We start from the raw sequence: 11215 nt of genomic DNA, 5'->3' as shown, positions 1-11215 counted from the left end.
TATCAATTTTTTTCTTACGGTTATCAAAAATTTTTTAGATTAAAATATTTAAACTTATCCAAGAAATTGTTGTAATTTAAACATTAAAATGCTTATTAACAATGAATTTAGCTGAATAAATTTCATATTTTAGTTATTATTGAATTTTATTTTTTTGAATTCCAATTAATGTAAATTTTAAATGCATAAATGTTTTGTTTTCCTATGTTTATTAACTATTATTACATAAAATTTTATTTAACTAAGTATTATCATTGAAAGATAAAAAATATTTGTGTTATAAAATAAAATTAGTTTTCTATTATTTTGATTTTTTCATTTCATATCAGTATTTATTAACATTTGTCATGTTTAATTAATTAATTAAATGATATAATCAGTATTTATTATTCTTCCATTCAATAATTTAATCAAATTTAATTCAGTATTTTTTATAACTTTTCTTTTCTTGGTAATTGATATTATTATTGGCTGTTGTTATTACTATTAACATTATCATTATCATTAATTTTTTTTTTTTTAATGGCGTAAATATTGATCTTGAAATATTATAAAATAATTTTATTGACAATAAAGTCAAATATCATTATTATTACTTCGATAGATGCATGCATGCATGCATCACAATCATTTGAGTAAGTACATGCAAAGTTTTATTTTTGGAAAAATAAAAATAAATAAAATAATTAAGCAGAAAAAAAAAAGTTCACAAATAAATAGAAAAGTTTGCCTGAAAAAAAAATTCAGAATTATATTCATATAATGCTTCAATTCATTTAATTTTCAATATTATTCGGATAATAATTTAAATATTTTCTTGCAAAAAAAAAAAAAAAAAAAAAAAAACATCGTAATAAATAAATAATTAATAATGGTAACTAAATAAAAATATATTAAGAAATAAATAGAAATGAAGTATATATTTTAAACCTAGAAAAAAAAAAAAAAAAAAAAAAAACTAAATTTGCTGAGTAAAAAATTACTAAAAATTTGCTTAATTATAATTTAAATTTATTAATTTCGTTGAGTTTTAATAATAATTTCTCAATTTATAACAAAAATAAAATAAAATGGATACTATTAATGAATTTATTACAAAATAAATAATATTTTGTTTTTTGTTTTTTTTTTCATCCATCATATTATAATAATTAAAATTCAAACACTAAAAAGGTATGCGTAAGAGTAATTTTTAACGGAATTTTTTTTATAAAATGAATCATTGAAGAAAAAAAATTCTTTTTTTTTTTTATCCAATTAAAAATTAAATAAAAAAAATGATTAAAAAAGAAAAAAAGTTCAATTGAATATAAAATGTTTTCAAACTTTTTTCTATTACTTATGCTATTTACCCTCCTTACCGTAATTTAAATTTGAAAAGAAAGAAAAGAAGAAAGATTGTTAATTGTTGATCAAAAATTCATCAACAATTAATTGACAACAATTAATTGATAATTCAAAATTGAAAAAGAAAAATAATTGTATGATAAAAGGAAGAAAAAAAGAAAGGGAAAGAGAGAGAGAGAGGGACAGAGAGTAAGAAGAAAGAGAATAAAAGAACAAAAAGAAGAAAAGACAGGTATAATGAATGAGATTTAAAAAAAAAAATTAATTATGTTTTTGCAGACGAAAAAAATATGAAAGAAAGAAATGAAAAAAAAAAAGCGAAAACAGGCATATAATTCATAATGATAGAATAAAAAATTATTATTATTATTTTGAGAGAAAAGAAAAATAAATAAAATATCAAAAAAAAAAAAAAAAAAAGGAAAGAAATGGAAATTCAACCAAGCGGAATGTTTTTTTTTTTTAAATAAATGAATTGAAAAAAAAAAATTTTTTTTTTTTATTGTCAAATTTTCATTCATTTTTTTTTCTTTTCGTTTATTTTCTTTTTTTTTTATGTTTTTCAAAATTTGTCGCCTTTTTCTATTTAATTTGTACTACTTTTTTCTCTCTTTTTTTTTTGCTATTTCTTTTGAATAATTGTTTATTTATTCATTTTTCTTTTTTCGTTTTGTTTTGTTTTTTGTTTTTCTTTTTTTTTTTTTTTTTTTTTTTTTTTTTTGAAATTTATAAGTTAAAAGTATTATTATATTTTTTCCTTTTTGAAATTTAAAATTTAAATTATATCAGAATGCAAAATTATCAATAAACATAACATATAATTTCACATACAACGCATACACAGGCATTCATGCAGACACACACGTACACGTATACGTGGACATACACGAACACACACATACGTAACATACACAAACATGCACATTTATATACTATAATTTGTAATATATGGAATAAAGTTCTTGAAAAAGAAAAAAATTTATAAGAAATTTACAAATTGTATTACTCATTTATGCTAACTAATAGTTAGTTACCTTCCTTCTTTTTTCTTTCTTTCTTTCACTAAGCTTATTATATATATCAGCTTTGGTCGTTTCAAAAAAATCGAAATTCAAAAATTAAATATGCTAATTATTTAAGCCTCTTTTTTTTTTTTTCTAATCCTTTTCATCATTTTCATTTATTATTTATTTGTTTATTTCTTTATTTTTATACATGTCATCGCGTTTTGTTCCTTTTCTTTCTTTTATTTTTTTTTTTTGCTTAAAATTAGCATATTTTTAATAAATTATAGATTAACTTAATTCTTTCCTTTTATTTTTAGTAATTATATCTTTTTCTCTTTTCATCTAAGACAAGAAAGGAGAGACAGAGAGACAGGGAGAGAGAGAGAGAAAGGGAAAAAGAAAAAAGGAAGAAATTTGATATGTAACAAATCGCAGTTGCAGTTTTCATCATTTTCACAACATACACACTTTTTTTTTTTGAGTAACTTTGACATTTAAATTATTCTTGTATTTAATAAAAAAACGAATTACAAAACTAATATTATTAGCAATTTTTAATTCAATAAAATTATAAAATTTCTATTTTTTTTAATTATTTTTAATCATTATTTACTAACATTAATTTCTTTATTTTTTCTCAACCTATTAATTAATTAACGTCTATTTACTTCTTTTTTCTTTTCTTTTTTTTTTTTTTCTTGATATTAATTAATTTTTCTAGAAGTAATATTATGGATAGTGAATATCGTGTTATTCTAAATGTTGGTGGTGTACGACATGAAACATATAAACATACACTTAAAAAAATTCCGGCTACACGTTTAAGTCGTTTAACGCAAAATTTGGCTAATTATGATCCGGTTCTTAATGAATACTTCTTTGATCGTCATCCTGGCGTTTTTGCGCTTATTTTAAATTATTATCGTACTGGTAAATTACATTATCCATTGGATGTTTGTGGACCACTTTTTGAGGAAGAATTAAAGGTATATTATTTGCTTACTTATTTTTGAATTCTTATTTTTTTGATCATTTTTTACGAAAATAAGAAAAATAAAATAAAATATATTTATGGGCAAATTTTTATTATAATTTATTCTTTAGTTTTTATTCTATATTTTATTTTAATAGTTTATTTATTTATTTATCTATTTTTTAATTTTTTTGATTATCTTATACGAAAATAAGAAATTTTTATTTGATTAGATAGCTTATTTGTGACTATATGATTAGGAAAATTTGAAATAATTTTGCTATTTTTTTTTTCTCTACTTCATTAAAAACTTTATTACAACATTTTTATTAATTATCAAATTCAGTGAGAAATTGTGTTTTAACAATAATAGGATTTCAATAGTTGAATTAATTAGTTATGAAATTTAAATTTAATAAGAAGCAATATTGAATGAGAATGAAATAAAGTGAGATAATGTATGGTTATTAAGTAATTCATTAATTAAAAAATAAATTCTTAACTTATGCAAATAATACTTTTATCTTTATTACATCGAATATTAAATATGCTAATTAATGCTTATCATATTTCAGTATTGGGGTTTAGATGCTAATGAAGTTGAGCCATGTTGTTGGATGACATACACACAACATCGTGACACACAAGAAGTGTTGACCACTCTCGACAAACTTGACATCGATTTTGATGAAAATCGCCTAAAAGATCCGGAAGAAGTCTATCGGCGGTATATTTATTTATTTACTTATTTATTGTATTATATCATTTATTTATTTATTTATTCCGTTTGTTTGCCCACTTATTTATTTGTTTACTTATTTGCTGTATTATATCATTTATTTAATAAATTTATTTGTTCATTTACTTATTTGTTTATTCATTCGGTATCTTACTACATTATTTATTCGTTTTTTATTTGTTTGTTTATTCATTTATTTATTTATCTATTTATTGACATATCTATTTTAAGGCTTACTACATTAGTTATTTAGACATTTATGAAATTTTCTATAAAAAACCAACTAAATTTCACTACTTTAAACAAATAAATATCATGCATATTTCATTGCTATATTATAGTTTTAAACATTAAATGAAAAATTAAAACTGCAAAATTATTTTAAATTTCAGATATTAACGATGAAAAATGAAAAAATATCTTTGTTTAAAATTTGTGTATGTTTATAAGGCTGTACAATTTTGACGATAATTTTAATGTGTTATTTTTGAAAATAAAGCTTCAATTCTATTTTCTTTTATAATTTAATCCACATTTTATTTTTTGTGTGTTTTTTTTTAAAAAAAAAAAAAAAAAAAACAAAATATTGCAGAAAATTTTAATTTTTCTTTTCATTTTTTTAAGATTTGGTTGGGAGGATGATTATCATAATCAATCACTATCAAAATGGCAAAAATTAAAACCAAAAATTTGGCATTTATTCGATGAGCCTTATTCATCTCATGGAGCAAAAGTTTGTTCATTTCATTTGTTTTTATCTTTTTTATTCGTTTCTTTTTTTTTTTTTTTGTTTTTGTTTTTTTGGTTTATCACAATTTATAACAAATTTGTGTTTTTCAAAAGTTTTCATCAATTTTTTCTTTTCAGCATTGAAATTAAATTAATTGCAAAAGATTTTAAATTGGCTGAAAAACAAATAAATTGTCAGTTGAAGCAAAAAATCTCTAAAAACTTAATTTGAGCAAAACAAAAAAAAAAAAAAAAATTTATTCATAGTGTATTTTTCTTCTTGAATTCAAAAATAAGTAATTACTAGGTGAGTAAATAAGATTAAAGTATTATAATTTAGCAACAAAGTAAATTTGGAAAAAAATAATTAATTAGATAATAGTTTAGAAGAAATGAATTTAGTGTATCATCGTGTTTAGATTCAAATTTAAACTATATTTTATATTTTTATTTTTGATTTTTTATATTTTATTTTACAAATAATATCTATTTGAATCTCTTATTTAAATTGATTTTATTGTATTATTTGTTTCTTCTTTTATGACAATTAATTAAAAAAAAAAATAATAATGAATAAAAAGTTTTTTTTTCTTTTTTTAAAAAAAGGAATTAAATGAAATACTTTTGATAAGTTTAACTTTTTCGTCTTTCCTTTTTTTTTACTTTATATTTATAAATTTTGTAAATTTTTTTTTTTTTGCAAATTTTGTAAAAATAGTTACATACTCACAATTTATTTATGAGTATGTAACTATTTAAAATTATGTTTTGTTTGTTTGTTTGTTTATTTCAGGTAATTGCAGTTGTATCAGTTTTCTTTTTAATAATAGCAATCATCGTTTTTTGTCTTAAAACACATCCCGGTTTACGGGTTGCCGAATTGAATGATATGCAAATTAATATTACTTCCGGTCGTTATTATCGTTCTGTTGGTTTTTCAAATAAATATCGTACCGGAGCAATTGGTATTGATAAACTAAATTCCAAACCACATCCGGGTTTTTTGGTAAATTCATTTCTAAATTTTTAATATATGTATTTTGTTTTCTTGAAACTTGTTGTTAATATTATCGTTTTCTTTTTTTTTTTTTTTTCGAACTAATTTTTTACTTTTTCTTTTATTTTTAAATTTTTATTATAATTGATTTAAACAAATAAAAATTAATTCTCATTATTTCAGATAGTTGAAGCAATATGTAATGTATGGTTTACAATAGAAATATTAATTCGATTTATAACTTGCCCTAGCAAAATTAAATATTTTAAAACACCGGTAAGCTAATAATTTATGAAAAAGAAATGGATGATTAAGCATTCAAATTCTAATATATATTTACCTGGCTTATAAAAATAGACAAAAAAAGACAAATTGAAACTTTCACCTTACTTTTTTTTTGAAAAAAAAAAAAACATTATTATTTCAATTTAAGTATCATTGTTCACTTTTCCTTTCAAATTAGAAAAAATAAAAATAAATTTTAAATTATTTCTTTGTTTTTTATTAGTAATATTTACAGAAAAAAGGAAAAAAAAATGTTATATATATATATTAAAATAAATTATGCTAGCATTTTAATTCAACCTTTTTTTTTTTTTTTTTTTTTTAATTTTAAATTTATATTATTCACAGGTGAATATAATAGATTTGATAGCTACACTAACATTTTATTTGGATTTACTAATGACAACATACGGTTCAACAGCAGATCTCGAATTCTTTTCAATTATTCGAATTATGCGTCTATTCAAACTTACCCAACATTCTAGTGGCCTCAAAATTCTCATGCATACTTTCAGGTTTTGCTTTTTTAATTAATTAATTCAAAACTTATCAAACATTCTCGGTTTTTTAATTAATATTATGACAATTCAATATTACGATAATCCAAAACTTACCCAACATTTTAGGTTTTCTAATTAATATTACGATAATCCAAAACTTACCCAACATTCTAGGTTTTCTAATTAATATTACGATAATCCAAAACTTACCCAACATTTTAGGTTTTCTAATTAATATTACGATAATTCAGAATTTCCAAACATTTTAGGTTTTTCAATTAATATTACAAGAATACAATACTTGCCCAACATTCTAGGTTTTTTAATTAATATTACAATAACTCAAAACTTGCCCGACATTCCAAGTGTTTTAGCTAATATTACAATAATTCAATACTTGCCAAATATTCTGACTTTTTTAAATAATATTACAATAATTCAGAACTTGCCCAACATTCCAGGTTTTTTAATTAATAATACGATAATTCAGAATTTACCAAACAATCTAGTTGCCTCATAACTATTATTCATACCTTAAAAATTTTTAATTAATATTACAATAATTAGTCATGCGTGTCATTTTGATGATAATATTTGTTTTCTTTTAAGTTATTTTTAATATATAACCATTCATGCGTATACGTACATAAACATTTTAATTACATCCATTTAATAATTATGGATGTAATTAAAATGTTTATTTATTCAAAACTTTTATTTATTCAAATATTTGCATTGACATTTTCATTATTATACACACATTTACTAACTATAATCATTTCATTTAATAATTATACAAAATAAAAATAAAATTTTAAAAATTGAATAAATAATTTTAAATAAATAAAAAATTTTTCATTTAGAGCAAGTGCTAAAGAATTAATGTTATTGGTATTTTTTCTTGTTCTTGGTATTGTCGTATTTGCATCATTGGTTTATTATGCAGAACGAATTGAAGTAAATCCTGAAAATCAATTTCAAAGTATTCCATTGGGTTTATGGTGGGCTGTAAGTGAATAATATATTTTGTTTTGTTTTGTTTTGTTTTTTTTTTTTTTTCGAATTTTTTTAGTTTTCTTTTTTTATTGATAAATCATAAAGTTTGCTTGTTTGTTTGTTTGTTTTTATTTTAAATTTTATGGCTTTTTTTCATGATAATTCATAATATCTGCTTTTTTCTTTTCATTTCTCAAAGGAGAAAGATATTTTTGACAATTCATTTTATGACTTTTCTTTTTTTTTAAAAAAAAAAATTCCTCTTATAAAATGTAAAATAGTAATAAATGAAATGGAAAATTTTCGATCATAAATAATTAAAAATTAAAATTAAATTATTTTTATTAAACAACCAAACAAATATATGCATATATATATATTTGTTTATTAATTTACTTTTTTTTATTCTAGATAGTGACAATGACAACAATTGGTTATGGTGATATGACACCACATACATATTTGGGACGTATTATTGGTTCAGTATGTGCAGTTGCTGGTGTTCTAACTATTGCGTTACCTGTTCCTGTAAACATTTCAACTTTATATCATTAAGAATACAAAGAATAATAATTAATAATGATAATGATAATATAATAGTAACAATGATAACATAATAATACCTGTAATAATGATAATAATTATTACAATAATAATTATAAAATGTATAATAATAATAATAGTATGTACAATAATAATAGTGATAATATTTTCTAATAATATTTTTTTATAATAATAACAGTAATGATAATGATAATGGTAATGATAATAATAATAATAATAATAATAATAATAATAATAATAATAACAATAATTAACAGTGGTAATAGTAATATAATAATGAAAATGATGAAATGAAAATATTTTATAAGGCGAAAAAAAAAATCACAAATTTATATAAATATTTTGAGCTGTAAATTATTAATCACATCGACAGATCAATTGATAGAAATAAGATTTATTCGAATTGATCAATTATTATTATTCCCTCTATATCATTATCCATTTCCTCCATATTTACATATATTATATTGTAATAGTTAATTATATTTGTACTTAAATTATATTCTTTTCAATGATTATTTACTAACCTTCAAGTTATTGATTAAATCAAATATCAAATTAATATATTATTAAATTAAATTAATATAATGGTTCTATTTATTCTTTTTCTTTCATTCTTTTCTATTTCAGGTAATAGTCAGTAATTTTGCTCTATTTTACTCTCATACACAAGCTCGTTCTAAATTACCCAAAAAACGTCGTGGTGTACTAAGTATTGATCAGGTAGGCTTTTTATTTTCGTTTTCTTCTTTTTTTTTTTTTTTTATTTCATTAGTATAGTTTTTCATATAAAAGGAAAAAAAAAGAGAGAAAAGAAGGAAATAATCACTGAAATATGTATAAATTATGCATTGAAATAGCGAAAAAAAAAATCCTGAAAAAAATTTCAAATATTTCAATATTTTATCATTTTTTCATTGCTAATAAAATAGTAACTCAAAAAAAAAAGAATCTCCTCTCTTTTCACTCAAATTTATTGCAATAACTTATTTAAATAATTGTGAAGAAACATGAAAAGTTTAGATTTTGAAAATAAAAAAGGAAGCATAATTTAGAAAAGTAAAGCAGCAAGCTTTCTCATAAAATTTCAGGTAAAACAACAACCGGTTATGGCACAAAAACGTGTTCAGGTGTTACGTGAAAAACAACCGGTAAAAGAACCATTAATGGTAAAACACAATGGTCCACCTGATACAACAACAAAATGAAAGAACTATTGCTTGCATTTTATAAATTGCACTCTAATGTAAGCTTTCTCTTTCTTCATTTAAGTTGCAATATCTTACAAATAAGTCTCTTCAAGCAATTAATTAACAGTTTCAAAATCATTTTAGGATTATTTTATCGCATATTAATATTTTCATTTCATATTATCCTTAACCATTGGAAAAACAAGAGAGAAAAAAAAGAAAGAAATCATTTCTTTATTTCACTGTTGCATTTCAGAAATAATCAAGGAGATAACAAATGAATTTTATCACTGTTATCAATCCTGTTGTTCATGCATATTGCATATCAAATTCTGCTCAGCATCAGATCATGAAAATTTTCAACGAAAATCACAGAAATTCCAATTTTAGAAACTAACAAAAGGCGATTGATCAATTCATAATACAAAATAAAGTATATTGCAGTCCATGGAAGCAAATTTATGAATGTATGAACTATAATTAACTATGCTATTTTATTTGGACCAAAAAAAAAAAAAAAAAAAAAAAAGAAATTTGACCAAATCGATTTCATCAAATAGCTAAATATAAGTATTCTAGGAAGCATCGAATTAATTTCAGTTATTCCATTATTCATTTAAGTTATACGAATTTCATTATGCTTCTAGTAATAACTGTACTCTTTCACCTAGAATTCGATGTAAAGCAAGTAAATTTTCCTAGTAACTTATAGTAAAAGTATTATAAAGGTACTGGAATGTAGGTCTTTCCTTTTGAAATCGTACCATTCTTTATCAAATCGTACTTAATACTGATGTTTATAATATTCACATAAATCTTAAAATGCAATTCCGATTTTGTCGACTTTTCTTTTCTTTCTGATGTTCCTCATTTTCTATATGAAATATGTACCAGTTTTCAGGGAGAAATTCCAGTACTACGTTTTAATTTTATGAATATGAACTGATTACAAGTGCTTAAATAATGCCATATGTTATCGATCAATGCAATAAAGCTTGTTCTACTTTGGCTTTTTCAAATTCAAAAAATAAGATACCAATATGTAACTTCTATAAATTATTCTATAAATACATCAGCAAATATATTCATGTTATATACTGCAGTAGAAAGATTTATCTCTAGACAAAAACAATACCACAAAAAAAACTGGAAATTTATGAAAATGGAATAAAATGGAATACAACGTATGCAATCTGAACTGTAAGTTGGTCAGAAAAAAATTTCAAATGTCCATAAAAGTAAATAATTCAAATTGATATTAAAACAGACTGCAGTTAACTTTCCATTGTGTAACTAGTACTAAAAAAACAAATGACAAAACTTCATTTTTTTTTCTTTCTTTTTTGAAGGAAAATAATATAGAAATAAGCAAAAGGTTGCTTACTGAACAAAACAGTAACGCTGCAACAGTAATACACATTCCGAATGTCATGATGACGGTATTATTAATTGAAGTTATTGAGCTGTAAAGAAATAACAGCTGAAAAGAATGTTAAAATGAAAAAAAAAAAAAAAAAAAAAAAACCTATGGAACCTGAAATATATTATCAGGATAAATAATTACTAAGAATCTTAGGTTCTCACAAAACAAAAATAACCGAACCAAGAAATAAATGGACAGGAAATGATGTATCAAAAAATCACATTTCCTAAAACAAACTAGAATTGGCTGATGAAGATTTTCTTCTAGTAAGAATGAAGCTCCTCCAAATACTACAATATTTCATTTTATAATCATATTATCATTTTTACAAAGATAATATATTTCTTCCATGGGTAATGAATAATCACTTAATCACTGCTGAATTCCTAAATCATCCCGTGTTAAAAATTGGAGCCATTTGTAAAATAAACTTCACAAGAACACTTACTCGAAACCTTTATATCA

At 21.4% G+C, this 11215-nt stretch overlaps 1 protein-coding gene across 1 annotated transcript; it reads left to right on the top strand.

Annotated features, from left to right (window-relative positions):
• Positions 1–3085: 3085 nt before the first annotated feature.
• Bma-shw-3 (voltage-dependent potassium channel alpha subunit, putative) lies at positions 3086–9345 on the top strand (the record flags this gene model as incomplete). Its single annotated transcript, XM_043081522.1, has 10 exons — positions 3086–3340; positions 3903–4054; positions 4691–4799; positions 5589–5801; positions 5976–6068; positions 6426–6592; positions 7441–7585; positions 7985–8101; positions 8768–8860; positions 9229–9345. 10 exons carry the CDS (start codon positions 3086–3088, stop codon positions 9343–9345), a joined length of 1461 nt encoding a protein of 486 aa, XP_042937456.1.
• Between the last annotated feature and the right edge of the window lie 1870 nt (positions 9346–11215).

Source organism: Brugia malayi, assembly GCF_000002995.4.
Source record: "Brugia malayi strain FR3 genome assembly, contig: Bm_v4_Chr4_scaffold_001, whole genome shotgun sequence".
Taxonomy (NCBI): domain Eukaryota; kingdom Metazoa; phylum Nematoda; class Chromadorea; order Rhabditida; family Onchocercidae; genus Brugia; species Brugia malayi.
This window is presented reverse-complemented; position numbering and strand designations above follow the sequence as displayed.